General features: G+C 41.1%; 1 protein-coding gene across 28 annotated transcripts in view; it reads left to right on the top strand.

The window, feature by feature from the left end:
- The window catches only part of LOC135210852 (uncharacterized), a 741193-nt gene that overhangs the window by 616756 nt on the left and 102372 nt on the right, over window positions 1-22065 (top strand). For 23 of the 28 annotated variants that reach the window (XM_064243740.1, XM_064243745.1, XM_064243741.1 and 20 more), the window contains 2 exons: window positions 11735-11896; window positions 19442-20049. In XM_064243740.1, coding sequence (XP_064099810.1) covers window positions 11735-11896; window positions 19442-20049 — 770 coding nt within the window. Of the gene's footprint in view, window positions 1-11734; window positions 11897-19441; window positions 20050-22065 lie in introns of those variants that run through there. The other 5 variants (XM_064243737.1, XM_064243738.1, XM_064243739.1 and 2 more) reach the window with 2 other exon arrangements.

The following is a 22065-nucleotide window of genomic DNA, read 5'->3' on the forward strand; positions in this document are numbered from 1 at the left end:
CTGTTAATTCTGTATTAGGGTTTTTGTCTGTCAGAAAAACTAATGGTTAATCATCCATTTTCATCACATACCCAACCCATATCAGTCTTTGAGATCTGCCTCTATTTTATATCCTCTGGAAACTACATCTATATGCCACACACTCAGATAATGTCATATTAGTTTATAGTCACAGCATTTTGGAATCCCATCTATTTTGTTTGTCATTGCCCTTATTTTTGCTGAATAGAGAGGTACAGGCTTTATTAGGTAATGCAATTTTTTTTATGTATTAATATACAATTGTTTATATTACATCCACAATTATGCATAACCTACAGTGCTAGCTTTTAATTTTTGCTTAATCTTCTGAGACTCATGTAACTATTGAATGCTTGTAAATATGATCTGCCTAGAATAGTACAGGGTTCAAGTTAAATGTATACTCAAATATGTCTACACTGATGTTTATGTGCTATATACATATATGCATTTATTTAATGACTTTGGTAATATCTTTTAACATTTTGTATATGTATTAGACATTTCCCTTGGTACAGTAGTTGGTTTACTGTTAAGCCACCTTCATGAAAAAAAAATGGTTAGTGTCATTAGCCTAGCCTTGGTGAATTTTCTAAATATGTTATACTTCATTTTAAATTCAGTTGGATACTGCTTGTTTTTTTTTTTTTTTTTATAGAAAATTGGCTTCTGAAAGGGGATTATATAGAAGGACTGTTTGATAAAATTCATGGCCAAATGATTCCATTATTCATATAAATGTGTGGTCATTTTAAGTAAGGATTTTAGAGCATACCTCTTGCAAGGCTGCTCAAGTTTGTAATTGAATATGAAGCAGTTAAACTGGCAGACACTCATATTTTAATGTTTTCTTGTGATCAGGATCTCAAGGAAGTAATTTGATGAGTTTGCCTTCAAAGTTCCATAAAATTTTGTTCTCTCATTCTTCAAATTTCTAACGGACAAGGTTTGAAAACATTTGCCTTCGAACTTGTAGGCACACACCCCTGGCACAAAATAAAAGTCATCAACTCTCTGAGAAGATTTTTATAGAATAAAATGCCTGTGAGCCAGGAAAAAGGACAAAAAAATAGGAGAAGCCAATTTAGAAACCGAAGATAAGAGATTAAGAAAAAAGAAAACCACTGTATGGTGATAAGCCTCAATAAACAATATGAATTTGGTACCTTGTCAATTAAGATTTCAAGTAAATAGAATTCATAAAATATAAAATTATGAATACTAAAACAGCACAGTATTAAAATATAAAAACCCATTCAAAAGAAGTAGCTGAGAGTAAGAATTCAATACTATTCAATACTACTAGAAAACTGAAAAAACATGGACCAATTTATAGTTGTAAGGTCAAAACATTACCAAAATAGTATGTTAAAAATATTTACTACTAAATAAGTAAAATATTTTAGCTTAAATTACTTTGTTTTAAATAATAGAGTATTGATATTTAGAACAACATTACAGTGTGGAAAGACCTTGGCTGTGCTAGATTTTGAAAGTTAGAATTAAAAGTTGAAATAGTCTGTGCTATAATGAAACTACTAATGTAAGAACACTACTGAAAAAGATCCATGTTTACATGGGCCACCATTTTAGTCTCTATCATGTCATCTTAGTTCCCATTGTGCACTTTCAGACACAATTCATATTGAATGAAGCACTTGTGACCAATATAACCTGTATGTGTCTGGTACGATATGGCTCCAAAGTGTAGCCTACAGTGCACAGTAATATTGAAGAACTTTAATTGTTCGAAGAATTAGAGAAAGGTGTATCAGTGTCTTGGTTAAGTGTAGAATATTGTGTGCCTGACACCAATATGTTACTCAATTTCTCTCATCTGCAGTTTGATCTTTAATATTTCAGGCTTAAAAAATCTCCTTCCTCATGCATATTTTGCCATCTGGAGCATCTCTTGTGACATCACATGTGTTCATCACCACATTTTTTCCAGAACATTCATGGCTACTTTCATGAGTACTTTTTTTTTTTTTTTTTTTTTTTTTTTTTTTTTTTTTTTTTTTTTTTTTTTTTTTTTTTTTTTTTACCCTCACCATAAGCTTTGTTTTTTTGATGTGTTAATTTTCAGTTATATCTCCACTCTATTCCTCTCCATCTTATAAACATATCTACACCTTCCTCTCCTGATTCTGCTGTTAACACTGCCATTTGCATATAGCAGCTTTCACATTATGTAATTATGGGTTTTATAATCAGTGAATTTAAGTAGCTGATTAATTTCATACATGTTTTAAATAACTTGCTGTGTACCATTATGTGCTGACTTAAATGTTTTTTAAACTTTAATACACTTGCTGTTTTAATGTTTATTTCTGGGTTCGACCTGTGTCGGCCGGTGAAATGTTCCTATAGCACTCATTTCTAGGTATAAATAACTGCTAAATATACCAGAGAAAAAAGCCATATGGAATGCTGGAGTTACTACCCCCAGCTCGCTCACCCTCATAGGGTGTCGGTATAGCACAGGAGCGAGTGGAAGCCACTACCACAGATACTTTGCCAATTAGAAGTCTCCTCTCTCAAAATTCCTCTCTAGAGAGGTGCCGTTACAACGTCTACCTTCCGATTGCTACTACTACCTCTGCCAGAAACCTTCATTCCTGTAATAGCACTCTCCGTGTCTGCACGCGCCGTTTTCGCTGTTCCCAGGAAGTGTTTTTTTGCGAAGCATCATGTCTTCTCACGAGCAACAAGCTTCTTCATCTAAGTTGAGTATTCCATTTATAATTTTTGAACACGTTGGGGCAACGATGCATCCAATTTTGGCCCTTATTTTAATTCTTTTGTTCTTGTGAGCCGGGTATGACGCTCTTACAATCCGCCCTTTTGGGTGCATGATTGGCGGCGTGCGCGATTATTTCAGTTTTCATCAAGGTGTATTTTATCCACCGTTTAGCACTTCATTATATAGGCTACTGTTTTCATATTCTTTTTCATCATTCTCGCTCATGACGAATTCTGAGAGCCTTATTTTTATGGTTTTATCCTTACGTTATTAGCCTATTATAGGGCCCGTCTCGCTCCTGACGTATACTGAGGCTTTGTTTTTTACAGTTTGTCTTACGTTATTAGCCTATTAGGGCCTTTTTCGTTATCATCAGTACCTCAGGAGCGCGTTGGTTCCCTTTCATGCGTACGGCGATATGCTTCATAACGTTATCCGCGAGTATTGTGTTTTTGGCATCCTAGGCTAGCCTAGCGTTTCGCCAGTTTATTTTTAGAGGTGAGATTCCTCTTTCTTTCGCGGTACTTATGCATGTATATTTCTAGTTTAGTTTTTTATTATAGTCTTGTATTGCTATTTGATGAGGTTGGAAATTCTTCACGATGTCCTACCCTGGCCTATCCGACCTGACCTAGGCTAGGTTTTGGAGTGTAGGCTAGGCGGTCTCTGTATATCCCTCCACCCTTAGTGGCTCCTTTTACCGCCACCCGACCAGGCAGATATGTTTGCTTGGAGGGTGGTCCAGGACTAGAGTCTCTCTCTTGTCATGTTTGTTGGGCCTAGGCCTGTCTTACCTGACCAGATCGGAAGATTCGATTTTGGAGGGTTAAGTTAGGTTCTAGGCGTCCTCTTCGTGACGTCCTTATAGGAGCCATCCTAGCCTACCTGACCGGATCTGTACCGATTTCGGAGGGTTGGGTTGGGATCTTAGCTGGGTGCAGTTTTCTCTCCCCCCCCCATTTTTCGTCAGTACTTCCAGTAATTCCTCATCAATTATTTTATGAATTGTCTTTGTTGAGTGTAGCCTGGGCCCTTTCCCCCTTTAGGGTGTCAATTGGCCTACCGTCTTCTGCCCCCTTTAGTGGTAGGCTAGTTAACGGCTTCTCGAGAAGTGGTTTTCACTGATCGGTTGCTGTGGCTAGGCGATCACGACTCGTTCCGGCGCTGCTTTGTTAGCTCGCTGCCCAAGTAATCCTACCGATGAACGACAACTAGAGCGTAGAGCTCGGTCCTGGGGATTACTAGTCGGAGGAGATTGGGGATTAGTAGATTATGTAATCTCTGTTGGTATGTCTCCTGGCCTGTGTGTTTTCTGGCGAGGAGTGGTCTACCATCACACCCGCCAGGAGGCTATATGCCAGATTTTACGTACCGCTGTTCCGCTGCTCTGTTTTCTGTACTTCTCTAGTGTTATCGCTGCTTCCCCACTCCAGTGGGGGTGGAACTAGGCTTAGAGCTGCATTTCTAATTGACTTGGAACTGCTACTCTTCTCCAGTGCGATCAGACTCAGGCTTAGGTTTTACTTATTTTCCCTGTTCTGCTCGTATCAGGCCAACCCCGCCGGTTTTAGCTATTGTGATGATGAGATTATGGATTCCGGAGTAGGCGGAGACATTCGGAGCTTAGTATTAAGAAGATTTATTATGTAGCTTCTGTTGGTATGTCTCCGGGCCTGTGTTTATTCCGGCGAAGTGTGGTCTACCATCACATGCGCCAGGATGTATACACCAGAGTTCTATGTACCGTTGTTCCCGCCGCTCTGTTTTCCGTCTTCTATGTTATTGCTGCTGCCCACTCCGGTGGGGGCGGAACTGGGCTCGGAGAATGCGCCTCCAATTGGTTAGGTATTGCTACTCTACTCCAGGGCAATCAGACTCAGGCTTAGGTTTTGCCTTGTTTCCCTGTTCTGTTCGTATCAGGCCCTCTCCGCCGATTATAGCTTTGGCAATACCCAAAGTATGGATTCCGGAGCAGGCGGAGACATCCAGAGCTTTATTAATAACAAGTAAGTTAAAGATTATAGTTGATATTACCTTTAGCTGGTTAAGTAACTAGTTTAAGTGTACTCATACCGCCAGAATTAACTCTGGTGGCATTATCTGACGATACTCATATATCTCTCCAACTTACAGATAGTTCGATGCCAGGAGGCGGGATGCCCAGCCGTCCTGTACAAGCCTTATGGGCATGAGGTCTGCCGGTCTCATGCTAGCTGCACCATCCACTTGGAGGGACGCGCGGTCTGGCACCCGGAAGCCTGCACGGTGTGTTACGACCTTGTTAGGATCGTAACAGATGAGTCAGTAGGTAGCATACTTGCCTCATTGTTACTCTGAATTCTATGTTACACATATCGGTTGGAAAAGTCCCCGACACTGGGGAACCTGATTCGGTTATTTCTTACAGGTTGATCTGACGCTCAAGACCACCTCGATGTCGGCCCTTAAGGCCTGGGTAGGGAGTTTTGGAAGGAACGTGCTGTCGGAGGAGATGTGCGCCCGCCTCTACCCGAACGCCCAGGTTTCGGCAGCAGTACTGGCGGGAGTAACGACTCCCATCATAGAGCAAATCCACAAGGAGACCCAAGCTCCCCCTGGAGGACCAAGAGGGCTTGTGTGATGTCATGACAGAGGAGGTGGCGGCCATCAGCCTGCACCGGGAGCCTATGGCCATCGAAGAACAGGAAGAAGGTAAGGAGGTAAGTGAGGCAGGTAGTCGTGGGGCTAACATTCTCTCCTTTAGTCCAACTTCTTCTTCTTCTTTTCAGGGCTTCCCTGGGAAGTCCACGACCCCTTGGAATAGGTCGGGCTCTGTAATCCCCCCAAGCCTTCGACTTCCTCGGCCAAAGCTACTCCCCCACCCAAGGGTTCGAGAGCTAAGTCTTCTAAAGCCACACCGGCAGAGTCTGGCTTCGACCATGAGGCTTTCGCCACTCTTCTCATGCAGAAGATGAGCAAAGTAGTGGACTCGAGACTTCAATCGATGTCTACTCAACTCGCCTCGGGTCTAGAGACATCCGGACAGTCCGTCATGTCTCTGACCCAGAGATTACAAGCCCAGGAGGAATTGGTGACCAGATTTCTCCAGTCCGGAAACACACCGCAGTCCTTTGTGGTGCCGGACACATCCAAGCTTCTGCCATTCGAGAATAGCAACCCATGGCGGTTGGCTCTACATGCTCCGTTTTCAGAGGGCAAGCTTACAATTGAAGGTTGCGGAACCCGACCCGTGGAAGACTATAAGTTCTTCCCGCCGGGCCTACAATTCCCCTTCCCGGGCTACGCTAGACTAGCTGAGGAAGCGTTGGTCAGGGTAGACAAGGTCCCGAAAGAGACAGTTATCTACCCTAGGGATCAGGCTCAGTCGGCATGGGTCCGCACCCTCACGGAATGGGAGTGCATCAACACCAAGTTGACGTCCCACAAAGGTTGCGATACCATGTTTGTAGCGCCGGATGACGTCCCGACTCCTTGCATGTCAAAGATTGCAGAACTGACACTACAAGCCGGAATGGAGGACAAACCCATGCCTTAGCTAAAAGAGACGGAGGCTACCTCTTTGCTCTTTCCTGGAGATCTAGAGTGTTGGGCTGGCGCTCCGGCAACGTTCACGGTGGGCAAACTCGACCTGGAGCGTGCCTCCACACAATTCAGTGAACGTTTGCCTAGAATTCCGGACTCCATGATTAAGGCGTAATTCGAAGCAAGATGCAGGCTGAGCAGGTCAATTAACTCAGTCACCACTGCAGAGTTGACGGCTACTGTCTTTGCAGATGAGCCTCTATTCCGGGTCCTGACGAAGTCGCTGCTGCAGGCTTTTCAATCGGACCTGTATGATTTTATAGTGGCTAAACGAGCCGGCAGGAAGCATGTATTTGCTAATGCCTCCATCAGGCATGAGCCGAACAAGCTCATAAAGGCATCGATCTGGGGTGCCAACCTCTTTCCTGAGGACGTGGTCAACAGCGTCCTCAGCAAGGCGGTTAGAGCTAGCTAGAACCTTCGTGTCCGCTGGGGACTTCTTCTAAAGGAAGTTCAAGACCCCCGGACCACAATCCAAAAGTAGGAAGAGGCCTAGGAAGTATCAGCCTTTCCAGACCTCTCAGTCTCAGGCAGTGGTACAGGCAGTTCCTGTCTCCCAGATCAGCAAGCCTTCGACATCTAAGGCGCAGTCACAACAGCAGTTTGTTCTGCTGCAGAGTCAACCAACAGCAGCCTTCGAGTTTGGCTGCCCTTGTAACTTCCCCAGCTTTCAACACCTCCTTTGAAACACAAGGGGCGTTTTGAGGCTTTAATAGACACGCAAGGGGTAGCAGAGCCAGAGGTGCTTTCCGGCAGAGAGCTGGCTCTAGAGGCAGAGGCTTCAGAGGAGGCAGAGGAAGTAAGATCTCAACCAGTCAATGAGTCTCTGCAGGTGGGCGGGAGATTGTACCTCTCCCGGGACCATTGGACCTTCAGTACGTGGGCCCACAGTATTGTATCGAAAGGTCTGAGGTGGAAATGGAAGAAAGGGCCTCCTCCACCAGTCAGTTTTCATCAGATTCCAACGACAGACCTTCTAGACTATGCCAAAGACCTTTTTCAAAAGAAAGCAATAAAGAAAGTCAGTCACCTGAAATTTCAAGGACGTTTGTTCAGTGTACCGAAGAAGGACTCTGACAAACGAAGAGTGATTCTGGCCTTGTCCCGTCTCAGCTCGTCCCGTCTCAGCTCATACATTCAATGTGACGAGTTCTGCATGCTAACCGTCTCGCAGGTGCGGACCTTACTTCCCCGTGGGATCGTCACCACCTCTATCGATCTTACAGACGCTTATTATCATGTACTGATAGCAAGAAACTTCTCTCCATACCTAGGCTTCAAACTAGGAAAACAAGTTTACTCGTTCAGAGTCATGCCATTCGGGCTCAACTTAGCGCCTAGAATATTCACCAAACTAGGAGAGACAGTAGTAATGGAACTAAGAGCTCAGGGGGTAATGTTAGTAGCTTACCTAGACGACTGGCTCATTTGGGCAACCAACGACGAGGAATGTCGCAAGGCAACAGCCAAAGTAATAAAATTCCTAGAATACCTGGGTTTCCAGATAAACAAGGAAAAGTCCCATCTCATTCCGGCGTCTCTCTTTCAATTGTTGGGAATTCAATGGGACCTAACCACACACAAACTATCTCTTCTGCCAAAGAAGTGCAGAGAGATAGCAAAAGCTACGAGACAATTCCTCAAGAACAAACGGGCTTCTCGTTGTACCCAAGAGAGAATTTTAGGTTCACTTCAGTTTGCTTCAATAACTGATGTTCTGTTGAAAGCCAGACTGAAGGATATCAATCGGGTTTGGCGGAAAAGAGCAAACAAGTTCAGAGACAAAATCTCCTTGATTCCGCCAATATTAAGGAAAAGACTCCGTCCATGGACGGAAGTCCAGAGTCTTTCCAAATCAGTGCCACTACAATTTCCCCCGCCGTCTCTGATAGTCCACACGGACGCCTCTCTGAGCCGAAGGGGGCTTCTCCCAGTACAAGAAGGTTCGAGGAACGTGGTCGAAAACATTCCGCCAGTTCCACATCAACGTACTAGAGGCAATGGCCATATTTCTGACCTTGAAATGACTAGCTCCGGCCAGGAACATTCATATCAGACTAGTCTCGGACAGCACAGTGATAGTTCATTGCATAAACATGGAGGCTCCAAGTCGAGCCAAATAAATCATGTGATGATTGCAATATTTTCGTTGGCAATGAAACATCATTGGCACCAGTCAGCTACTCACGTGGCAGGAGTACGGAATGTCATTGCAGACTCTCTATCCAGAACAACTCCGCTGGAGTTGGAGTGGTCCTTTGACGCAAAATCATTCCATTTGATTTGCCAACAAATCCCGGGCCTTCAGGTAGACCTGTTCACCACGGAGCCAATCACAAACTTCCGTGTTATGTGGCTACCAATCTGGATCCTCTGGCTCTTGCCACAGATGCGATGTCCATAGACTGGAACAATTGGCAGAAGATTTGCCTATTTCCGCCAATAAACCTCTTGCTGAAAGTCCTGCACAAACTCAGATCGTTCAGAGGACAGGTAGCATTGGTAGCAACCAACTGGCCGAAGAGCAATTGGTTTCCTCTTCTACTAGAGTTGAAACTCCGTCCCAGACGGATTCCCAACCCAAAACTGACTCAAATAGTACAAACTCGGACTGTGTCAGCTTCCTCAAGAATTCTGAATACCTTAACTTTATGGACTTCATGAAGTTTGTGGCACAGAAGGATGCTAGTATTGACCCGCTAAACACCCTGTTCGTGGAGTCAGACAAAAGAGAATCAAATGTCCAGAAGATGACTACAAATCTGGCAATTTCATTTTTTAGAACTGTTCAAAAAAGGCCTAGCTGCTAGTACCATTACTACGACTAAATCTGCCTTGAGGAAGATATTTCAGTTTGGCTTTAATATTGATTTAACAGGTTCGTACTTCTCGTCTATCCCTCGAGCATGTGCTCGGCTGAGACCGGTGGATCACCCTCACACGGTCTCCCGGTTTTTGAATGACGTACTCAGGTTGGCTTCAGATGCTGATAACAAATCATGCTCATATATAACCCTTCTCAGGAAAACATTATTTTTAATGAGTCTGGCCAGGGCACCAGAATATCTGAACTGTTGGCTCTCTCTAGAGAACCAAATCATATTGATTTCCTCCCGTCAGGAGAAGTTCTGCTCTCTCCAGATCGGAAATTCTTAACAAAGAATGAAGACCCACAAAACAGGTGGTCTCCATGGAAGATTGTCCCTCTCCCACAGGACCCATCATTATTTCCTATTGTTACATTAAAATCATATCTGGGCAGAACTTCTAAAAGGTCTTCAGGTCCTCTTTTTATTAGAGAGAATGAAGGCAATCAGACAACAAATTCTTTATTTTATTAAACAAGCCAATCCGGATTCAGTCCCTCATGTCCATGATATCCGGGCAGTGGCTACCTCAGTTAATTATTTTCATAATATGAACTTCGAGGATCTTAAAATATATACAGGTTGGAAATCCCCGACAGTATTTAAACGCCACTATCTGAAAAATCTAGAGGCCCTTAAATATTCGGCAGGGGCTGCAGGGAGCATTGTCTCCCCTGATACGGCCTACTTATGTAACTCTATATCTGTATTCTATTATTTTGCTATTAATTATCTTTTGGTACTCACTCTCACCTACCTGCCTCGCTTGTAATCCCTGCCTTTCTGCCTTATGTTCCAGACTGGATTGCTCATCAACCCACTCCTGTACATGTACATAGTTCATTATTATATTTGTTTTTATGTTCATTACCTGTTGTTTTTTCCCAGGATAGTATGGATTTGGTCATATTAAGTGCTTTTTTGCCATTTGTAATTTGCTATTCTTACACTGGTTATTAAAACAGTAACTTTAAGAACATTCTATTTTCCTTTCATAAAAAGTTTTGTTTACCAAGCTTGTATGGCTAATTCTCTGCTACTATTTCACCAGCCGACACAGGTCGAACCCAGAAAAGGGATTTTGACAAAGGAAAAATCTATTTCTGGGGGAAGACCTGTGTCGCCCGGTGAACCCATCCCTCTCTTTTCCTTTTTCCCACCCTTTAGCTGGCCCAAGCTTGGGTGCGTATTTCAGGAATGAGGGTTTCTGGCAGAGGTAGTGGTAGCGATCGGAAGGTAGACGTTGTAATGGCACCTCTCTAGAGAGGAATTTTGAGAGAGGAGACTTCTACTTGGCAAAGTATCTGTGGTAGTGGCTTCCACTCGCTCCTGTGCTATACCGACATTCTATGAGGGTGAGCGAGATGGGGGTAGTAACTCCAGCATTCCATATGGCTTTTTTCTCTGGTATATTTAGCAGTTATTTATACCTAGAAATGAGTGCTATAGGAACATTACACCGGGCGACACAGTTCTTCCCCCAGAAATAGATTTTTCCTTTGTCAAAATCCCTTATGATAGTATATTTGGCTATGGTTCCATAATCTTATTAATGTCTTCATTATAAATTATTTCCATCACTTTCAATGTAAAATATTTTCATGGCTGTTACTGCAAGCACTAAATGTTAATGGTAATTACAAGATCTTTTTCTATGTACAGTATTGAAATTTTTATTATATAATTTTTTCATGTTATGTAAGATATTAATGGTACAGTAGTACATACAGGATAATTTTGTTATTTTGTATATGTTGAATGCCAAATTAATTATTATCTTTTACAATACTATATTTTGTGAGTTAAAAGCCACAATAATGTATATGACATATACTGTGTTTTTCAAAAATACAAAAAGGTTAAAAACAGGGAGCTTTCAACCATTTGCACAGCGGTCCTCTTCAGCTGGCTGAAGAGGACCTTTGTGCAAACAGTTGAAAGCTCCCTGTTTTTAACCTGGTATTTTCGAAAAATGAAGCATCATATACATTATTGGGGCTTTTAACTCGCTATCTCCGGTCACAGCATAGTGATGCACCATAAATAATATATTTTTAATTTTTTTAAACTTTCTGTTAGTGAAAATAATTTATGTAATTTATAGACTTGTATACAAGACATACAGCATTTTATAGAAATTATAATTATGCAGATTTGTAATGTATCTTGCTATTACATTAGACAACGCTGTAATATGAGTTTCTAGTTTTTGTGTAAATTTAACATATTTGGCATGTTATCCTGTTATTTATGTGAATTGATTGTGCCATAAACATTATTTTGAAGAGAGAATGACCTAATTATTAATATTTATATTTATATGCTAAGGCTTCTTATATTTTATGACTTGATCATTACATGAATGGTAGTTCCTGTGATCACTGAATATCATCACAGTAATGTATACATATATGACTTGAAAATTTTCTATAATGTATCAAAATGTTAGATGTGATGTAAGTTTTTAAAAATAATATAGTTATGAGAATATCCAGCATGGTGAATGGCATGATCCTTACAGTTACCAGTGAAGGAAGAGTTAGATGAAGCTGTCCCACCTCACGAGTTACTGGATGTTTCGGCTAGCAGAGCTAAGGGAGAGCTTGCTGCTAGAGGAGGTTTGGCTAATCGACATTTACCATCCCTTAAGAAGACAACCAGCATGAGTAGTGCTGGCAGTCAGGTGAGATCAGATAAATTAATAAAAAATTTCCTCCATGCAAAAAGAAATTATACTTCCACAAAATATTGACTTCTTTGAGTGTTTTTATACAGACAGCAACCAGGCCTATGAGAGGTTTTTTTCAGTGTTCAGTACTCTTCTTCAATGCATATTTAATAACAGTTATTCATATTTATTAATAATGCAGCAAGTAAACCAGTAAATCAGTATGCAAAATTTATGTGTTAATGCAGTGTACAAATACTATACTCTGTTTTTTTCCATCTGTCCATTCGCCTGTGGTGGTCGCGGATGGTAACACTGCGTCCCGGGCTTTAAAAGTTACGCTGTGTAACTTTTAGGTAAATAAAAAGACATCTTGGTGTACATTTGTAACTGTAAAGTGCTTTAATAATTTATGCGAATTACACTGTTAATATTCGAAATAGGATATTATTTAAAGCTCGGGACGCAGTGTTACCATGCGCAAGCACCACAGGTGGATGGACAGATGGTAAAAAAACAGAGTATAGTTACCTTTTATAGCATTATTATTTAACAAGTTGGGCCACTGTATGCAGCACATACTGATGAGAAATTATTATCATAACATAGAGGTTGAGGTTTCTCTTTAAAACATATGAATACAGGCAACCCAGGTTATCAGCAGGGTGCCGATAAGCAAAAACTGCCATTAACCGAAACTTGGTGATTTATGGCACCAGTAAGTGGGTGATGGCGCCGAAAACTTGTTAATGGCACCTCTGTTCGGTATGTTATCAATGCCAGTAACCAGAACTTGGTGTATTATGGCGCCAAAAATTGCCGATTTTATGGAGTTAGACAAGTGCCATTAAACTGGATCACCATTAACTGAGTCTGCCGATAACTGGGGGTCTGCCTGTACGTACCACATCATGCATCCTCCTCAGTTTGTAACATCATTTGACATTTTCAACAGTGAAATATTACTCTTCATTTTTAGATTTTCCTTGTTTCTTATTTCTGAGGTGTTTTTGACCATTTTTCCTACTCTATTCTTTATGACTTCCTATCATGAGTGTAATTATATTATGAAAGATATAATAATATAAAATATTTTTCCTATAAAGCCATTGCGTATTCATGTACCCATTACTTTTTTCCTTGCAATGGAGTTAACTTGCAACAGATGTAAACTAGATGTCATCATTGCACTTCTCTCTGCCAGTGACACTTAGTTACCCTTCATTCTTTTGTGCCCCCCAAGAAGCAAAGAGGAGCATGGTGAAGGGAGGAGGGCACTCTTGTGTGACAAATGGGTTTGTGTAAATACTTGTACTATGAAAAGAATATTTGTTCATTACTTTAACATTCATCATATTGTGTTTGAATTGCAATGTAGGAGAGAGAACAAAATGGGCAGGAAGTTAACAAAGGGGAGTTATAGGTAAGAATATATGATTAATCAACCCTCCCTAAATGGGCATGGATGGCCAAGTTTGTATGGGCATTAAGTCTGCTAACATCACATTATAGATAAAACAGCAAATGGCCTGGCACTCATCAGCAACATGATTGCAAAGACAGGTTCCCTAGATTAATCATGTCTAAAATTTGCCCTGAACATGAGTGACGATATCATGAGGGTGAAAAAGAGGGCATGAGAGGTTTATCCCTTCCCATCTAAAGAACATAGCTTGTCATGACAACTGGTCCCAGTATGAAAATGAGAAGGGGGAGAGCACTTACAAAGTGCTAATCGTAACTGACAAGATCCACCTTCAAAACATCTATATATCCTGAGACTTCACCAGACAGTCTAAAGAAAATCATGTTCTTCAAAATTAAAAGACTTCCAGTGACCTCTGTGAATAAAGAGGCAAGGTGGAGCATAACAAAATTCTTGGTTATGTTGAAGATGAGACCTTATTTCACATACACTAGATAGAAGAGTTACCAAAGAAGCCATCATCAGGTCTGGGTAATCTGAATAGAAAGTTTGGCGGAGACCTCTCCCACTAGGATGTTAAGCTTTCATACATGCCTGGAGGAGGCCAGATGTAGCAAAAGCACTGTCTTTAACCCTTTTGTAGTGGCACACATCCTTGGGGTGTAATAGTGACTTAAGAGGACTAGTACTGTGGCATATCATGATGATCGTTATTTCGAGCTATGATATTTGAACAAATTTTGTGGAAAGCGTTCAGATCACTTCAAGTTAAGTACATATATCTTAGTTTTACCAGACCACTGAGCTGATTAACAGCTCTCCTAGGGCTGGCCCGAAGGATTCGATATTTTTATGTGGCTGGGAAAAATTGGTTACTTAGCAACGGGACCTATAGTTTATTGTGGATCCAAACCATATTATATGGAGGAATGAATTTCTGTCACCAGAAATAAATTCCTCTGCTTCCACGTTGGCTGAGTCGAGAATTGAACTTTGGACCACCGGATTGGTAGATGAGCGCAAAAACTACTCGGCCAACGAGGAACTCCAGATCACTTGAATGAGCCATAAATGACTACATGGCAACACACACCTCAGCTCAGGATACAAAGGAGAATAGTCTGACATGAGATTTCAAGGTTCATATGGAGGCCTGGACAGGCTGTGCAGTACAAGCCAAAATTCCAGTTATATGGGTTTTACTGTTCACCTGGAAGTCAACTGGCTGAAAGGATGGAGCAAGTTTGAAATGTCACGATCATTACCCTTCCTGACTGAAGACCCTTGAAAACTGTGATAGCATTCGCCAGCATTGATAATCACATTACATAATCTATAAAAACAATAAGAAGTTCACTTCAACAATTATAGACATTTCAAATGGAGGAGCACCCTTTCATTACACTAAGTAATACATCTGGACCACCTTTCTTGGTAAAACTAATAGTTAGATGGCCAACATGGGGTACAAAAGCCAATGGAGTAACATCCCAAAAATCTCTCTCTTAAATTTGAAAGGAAATCAGGTTGTCATGAAATCTTTGGGAGTTCAGATTCTTCAGAAACCTTCTCTAGTGGGGAAAAAAGTCCTGTGATTGTCATCAATTATATTTAGTAAATCTGTGTATCACTCATACCACTTGGTTGTTACATGATGGGAGAACATTGCCTTGTAACAGCCATGTCCATTTAAAATTATTTCCTGCTATTTTTATACATATTGATTTGAAAGTATTATTTTTAGGTTAAAGTGTGCTAACCACAGAAAATCTTCAATTGGAAACTTTCATTTGAAAGTGTTTGGTTGAAACTTATTCGAAACTCAATAATTTATTGGTCTTTAGAAAAGTGAATTTCAGTTGTATTCCTTTAGATCTCAAATATACTTACTCCTGCCTTTCTCTTTGTTTTGGGCATGCATTTCTTTGTTATTGAAGAATGCATACTCATCACACTACAAAGCATTCCTTACTGGCTGAGAAACTATATTCCCAAGGTCAGTGTTGTCTTTGGTCTCTAGATCTTCAGGTTTTTAGTAAATAGACTCCCCATATTTCTTCCATCAAGTACCTACTTTGGTTGGTACAGGACTGAGGCCAGGGTTGACCACTCATCCACATCCCTAGATCTATTCACTGATGTCAGTTCAGAGGATGTGATGCTCATTCCTAAGGGAGCGCCTACAGTTTAGTTTGCCACAGGTTTCGTCTGCTAGGTAATCGGTGGACGAATACAAACAAGATGGTGGCCATTTGTTTTGGCGTTAGTTTCGAAAACCTGTGTAGTAATATAAAACCCAAAAACCTATAAAAACGGTAATGGGGGACCCTGTTTGGATCTGGGGTTTTTGGGTGGGGGGAGAACACACGAGAATGGGTAAAAGTTCCTTAAAACCGGTAAGGGGGGGATCTATTGGGAAACCGGGGTTTTTGGGTGGGGGAATACACACGACGACAATGAACACCAGGAAAATCACGAAATAGCTGTGTGGATGACCCCCTACTCTACATTCGTTCCCCGTTCGGTCAGGCTAACTAAACTGTCCCCCTACTCAGTTTAGTTGGCCAAGGTTAACGTCTGCTAGTTGATCGGTTCATGAGGTGAGTAGCCTAGGTAATTAAACTGTCCCCCTATTCTACATTCGTTCCGCATTCGATCAGGTCAACTAAACTGTCCCCCCTACTCAGTTTAGTTGGCTAAGGTTATCGCCTGCTAGTTAATCGGTTCATGAGATGAGTGGCCTAGGTAACTAAACTGTCCCCCTACTCAACATTCGTAGACCGAACATATGCGCTATTAGCCTAAGAGAACGTTCATGCATGAGATGCGCTACCTGGCCAACTGAACTGATCCTAACCAAATGAACCAACCTAACCAGACTTAGGCCGCGTGCCCTTACCTGGCCGGGCTGGACCCAGTACTATAATATGTTAACAGTGATTGCGACCTAACCAAAGGAACCAACCTAACCATACTTAGGGCGCGTACCCTTACCAGGCCGGGGGCCGACCCCCCAGTATGATATGGTAACAGTGATTACAACCTAACCAAAGGAACCAACCTAACCACACTTAGGTCGCGTGCCGTAACCTGGGCGGGGGCGACCCCAGTATGGTATGGAAACAGTGATTGTGACCTAACCAAACGAACCACCCTAACCTATGGCGAGTTCTGTAAGCAAGCATTGTAATGCTACCATTTTAGCGATCATTTCATTAACATGCATCGTTACTTGTACATTCGGACTGTTACAGCCTCTGAGAGAGGTCCGCTTCAGGTTCGATATGAAATAAATAAAAACAACAAAATTTTCAACACCAACAGTTGAAACTGGGACTGGGGATACAAATATAGATAGGAACACTAACACAACAAAGGTTTATTTACAAGCTTACTAACAAAGATAAATGCAGAATGGTATCTCCTATTTACATAAAAAAAAATAGAATCTTGCACTGCATGGACTGGGGGAACAGTGAGGGAATGGAAGTACTTGCCGGCCGGTTTGGCAACTCGAAACGATGGCTTCACAAAAGGAGAACTGCGATTGCTGACGTCTTCTTGACTCCGTATTGCAGAAAATAATGTCTACTCTTGATACATGAGGGGCAGGAACTGCCCAAAACCTCTAGCAGAACGTCTCTTCCCTGAAGTCTCCCCCAACGTCGAAATAACTCAGTCGTCCACTCCTGAAGATGGCTTGACCAAAATTCAACCAACTCTCGAGCAACTTTTCTTCTGATCCTTTGTCGGTCCCTTTTTCTCTTATCTCTCTCGGATGATCTCTGCTGCTGCTGATCTCTCGCTGATAATTGAATCTGTGGCTCTTACTGAGGATATCTCTCTGTGACTAACTGATGATCTCTCTTTCTCCTACTTCATCCGTCGTATTTATACAGCATTCTGGGGGCGGGGCCTACGGCGAGCGTCACAGACTCCTGAGGTTACCGGAACTTCTTAGATGAATCCAGACGAGGCATTGCATCAGAAATCGCCGTGTTTCTCACTTCACGTCAGCACCTGTCAAGTTCCACAACACTTCTGCCGATTCTAGAACCATCATGAGAACAGGCACCTCCAACACAATGCGCTAATGCCTCCTTGCTGCCGAACTTCTCGAAAATGTGTTTTCCTTAACTTTATCTTTCTTTGCTATGAAGCAATCGCCATCACACGGACATGACTGGCACCGGTAACTTCTTATGGATATGTAAACACACTTAATATTTGCTAGAATACATGGATTAAATCATGTCCGAGTTCATAGTTCGAACACGTGGACTGCTAGTGCACGTGAATGTTCGGATACGGTGAACAGCCCTGACTTCCACTTGCCAATAAAAACACCGACCTGCATATATTACCTACTTGGTTTCAACCTTAACAAATGAACATATCTTAGATACATCGATTAACTTACCTTAATATTGGGAGGTGTCAAATCCATGCTCGGCCCGAGTCCCCCCAGAAATAAAGTCAAGCTTAGAGTTGGAAATCGGAATCATCCGAGTCTTCGGGAACGCAATTCTTCTTTTCTTTCTGGCTGGGATCGTTCGTCATGGCAAAGAATTACAAGGTCCGGTATAGTAACTGGAATGGCGGCAGCAAATTGCACGTGCACGGGATACAACGTGGAAGCGAACATGATGAATGTTTATATGCTGACACAAAGGAACATACTGGCCCTGGGGTCGAATCATGGTCGGGTAGGGTCAAGTCAGGGAACTACTTAGCTTGGCGGAGGGATTAAGGGTCAGGCAGGTGTTGCGCGACCTGGCTAAGGGTTTTGTCTTGGTATAGGCAGTAGAAATTAATAAAAGAGGCCTAGCATAAAATCAAGAATTAGTAGGATTCTTATAAAAACTGATAATAAATAATGGAGCTCCTACAGTTTAGTTGGCCACGGTTTTCGTCTGCTAGGTAATCGGCGGACGGATACAAACAAGATGCGGCCGTTTGTTTTGGCGAAAGTTTTGAAAGACTTACGGGTCACGGCATGTTCAGGCAGGGTCGGCTCCGTGAACTACTTACGGTGGCGGAGTGATTATGGGCCGGGCAAAAAGGGCGTTGCGCGGCTTGGCCAACTAAACTGTAATCTACCCCTTCCTAAGTATTAAGGACAAACAAATATACTATAGTATACTATACTATACTATACTATACTATACTATACTATACTATACTATACTATTATTATTATTATTATTATTATTATTATTATTATTATTAAATAATTTAATGAAACTACTTGGGCACACTGTTGGACTCTCATAGGGTTCAACTGAAGGATTTATTTTGAATAAGGTGTAAAAATTATGAGTATGAATGTTACCAGCAGGAAGATATAGAAGGAAATAGATGAAAAATTGAATAGGCAAAAAGCAGTAAAGCTAGAATTAGAGGTATGCTGCAAAAAATGCCAAATGTACAGGTATATACTCTGTCAAATACCTTTTCAAGATTCACAGGTATGCATTGTATTGTGTACAGGCAGTCCCCGGGTTACGACAGGGTTTCCGTTCTTGAGACGCGTTGTAACCCGTTGGGTGCATTCAAAACTATGTACACTGCATACTTATTGCATTTTGCATAAAAAAACCTTGAAATATTGATTATTTTGCATTTTTGGTGTCATATTTCTTCTGCCAGATGAGAGTTGTAGGCATCGTAACACTGGAACATGCGTCGTAACCATGGAAATAATTTCTGATGAATATAATTTAAAAGCCCCTTAACCTCGGAACGTCGTAAGCCGAACCTGTTGTAACCCGGGGACTGCCTGTATTCTCTTTTGCTTAGTGTGGTACTTTTCTAGTAGTTGTCTCATTATAAAAACTGTTTTCCCTGTTGATCTCTTTGAAATGTCAAAAAGGTAAATATTGATTTTATATATGCAAGTTATGTAATTACCAAGTAATTATATAACTACATGTCCTCTGCATCACTTGTTCATCAGCATACTGTAATTATAAGTGTATTTTTTTTCTATTTTGACTCGATTCCTTTTGTCAAGGTATGTATCCATCGTGAATGTTGTTATTCCCACTGTATTTCTTGTTTTGATAGTGTTTACCAGGAAACTTTGATAACCTTTGAAAGTGAATTGGTTATAGAATTAAAATTTTATTTTCCAGGATCAAAGTTTAGATGACAGTAGCTTGGACGATGATCTACCAGAAGCTCAGAAACATGCTGCTGCAGGAGAAACCTCGCAAGATACTCAGATGGACCAAGGAAGCCGGAGGTCAGCTGAACCCCAAGAAATTTCCTTCCCCCAAAGTCCTGTTCATCAACCTCAAAGTCCTCTTCAACCTGCCATTAGTTCTCCCCAGATACTTCAAAATTCTTCCTTTAACAGTAGTAGTAACCAAGCCAAATCTACCCAGCCACCATCATACAGCCAAGCAACAATGGGTAACATAAGTTATTTAGGTAGTCCCCCACCCCCATACCAGCCACCTCCTACCCAGTTTGGAATTCCTCGCCAACCTTTGGCTCCTTCTGACCCGTCCACAGGATTACCTCCCCGATCCCTTAGTGGTGCAGTAGATACTCATGTTTTTGAGTCCCGTTCAGAATCCCGTCCTGAAATCCCATATCGCCACCCCCCACCAGTTGCTCGAGTGCTGCCTGTCAACCGTGCTGAAATTTCCGAGTCTGCTAGCTTGGCTGCACATTTAGCCAATCGCACTCCTCAGCAACTGAGTTTGGCAGAACAGTTAAAGGCTTTGTTAGCAGAGAGGTGAGCAGCTGTATAGTTTACTAGATTTACTAGAATATACAATCAAGTTGAATTTTTCCTGATTTGTTTTCCAAAGAAAAGTTAAATAAATGCATTTTTAGAGTAGTAGTATACTTGATGCATATACTATCGGTTACTATTTTTCCTTTTATGATAGTGAACAATTCATCAAAGATCTCTTGTAATCTTGAAGTTTTAAGGGAATTTTTTCAGGAAGAGTAATGCAGTTCTCTTTCTGTGTATTTTTCTGTTAATTACATAAGCAAAGGATTATAGTGGTATTGAAGAATATATTTTTTAAGTAAGGTGATATTCCATTGCAAGCAGAATTGTTGAATTAACCTTGTTATTTTTAAATTGAATACCCGTCTTGTTTCTCAATATACTAATGAAAGCTTATTTGAGAATATAAGCTGCTTTTGTTGGTCCAAAGTAAAGGAAAGCTGTTAGTGATAGGACAAGGAGTCAGTGATGCTTCACCAGTAAAGTGTGGGACGTATGTATTCACATGACATTACCATGATAGTACATTAATAAGGCACCACCAGTTTTATAAGCATTTTAAGAACAGCTGCAGAATGGAGTATGTAAAGATAGTGTTGTTGTAGTGATTAGCTAAACTATTTTTTTGTAGTTTATTTTTGAAAACCTATGGCTTTATCTCTATTACTTGCTCACCTTTCTGAAAAATAATTTAAATACACAAATTTCTTGGTATATGGTAAGCCTAAATCCTTAGTAATAAATAATTTTTTTAAATTGCACAAATGCTTTGAAGTGTAACAGTTTTCTTGTCATTTTTATATTGTGACAACTGGGTAAAAACTTGATGAATTTCTTTAAATTATCAGTTTATTGGTAGACCATACCAGTGCTTCCTAGATCTCTTTGTTTATTGAAAATCTTTTGAACTATATCATCATGAAAGTTGCATGTACCTTGACACCTCTACTAATTTAATTTAAAGTTTTTTTATTCATTAATTTTTTGCAAATAGTTTTGGATTGCCTTTAATTATGATCTTCGAAATAGCATTGCCATAACTTCAGTTTTTGTTAGTGAGACCAATCGAACTTCATGATCATTGAAAGCTTCAGAAAGAATCCATTAACTATACTTATAGACAGAATTTTTACTCTCTCGTGTTAATGTTGAGGTTGGCAAAAACAGTGTACCTGCAGCTAGGATGCCAATGCCACAGTTTAAATCCTGTGTGAGAGTTGGAGTCTTATTTTTTTCATTTATGATCAGTTACAGTATATACATTGGAGCCTTGGTTTTCATACGTAGTCAGTTCCAGAACCTCCCACGAAGTCCGAAACGTACAAAAACCAAAACAATAATTCCCTTAAGGAAAAATGTAAATATAATTAATGCATCCCAGACCCCCAAAAATACTAGCACAAAATACATATTATAGGGAATAAACACAGTTTTACATATAGAAAACAATGAGAAATAAATACAAATGAATAATAAAACGAATACTGAACATTTAACATCACTCTTACCTTTACCATATGAAGATGGAGAGGGAGGAGATGTTATTGTTTGGAAGGGGAATCATCCTCCTGAAGGACTTCAGGTATCAAGAATCTATCCAGGGTTACTTGTCTAGGTTTTTTAGTGGTACAGTCTGAGGTTACTTCCCCGTTTCATTTTTTACTGGCAATAGGAACAGCTTGAGAGTCATTGGACCCCTGTCGCGCAACAAAGCTGTTCAGAGACACTTGTTTCTGATATCTCTTTAAAATTCTGCTGATACTAAGGAAAAGACTTCGTCCATGGATGACAGTCAAGAGACTTTCCAAATCAGTACCGCTCCAATTTCCCCCGCCGTCTCTAGTAGTCCACACAGACGCCTCTCTGAGGGGATGGGGAGGCTATTCTCAGTACAAGAAGGTTCAAGGAACATGGTCGACAGTATTCCGCCAGTTCCATATCAACATCTTAGAAGCAATGGCCATTTTCCTGACCCTGAAGCGACTAGCTCCGGCCAGGATTATTCATATCAGA

Source organism: Macrobrachium nipponense, chromosome 4 (assembly GCF_015104395.2).
Source record: "Macrobrachium nipponense isolate FS-2020 chromosome 4, ASM1510439v2, whole genome shotgun sequence".
NCBI lineage: Eukaryota > Metazoa > Arthropoda > Malacostraca > Decapoda > Palaemonidae > Macrobrachium > Macrobrachium nipponense.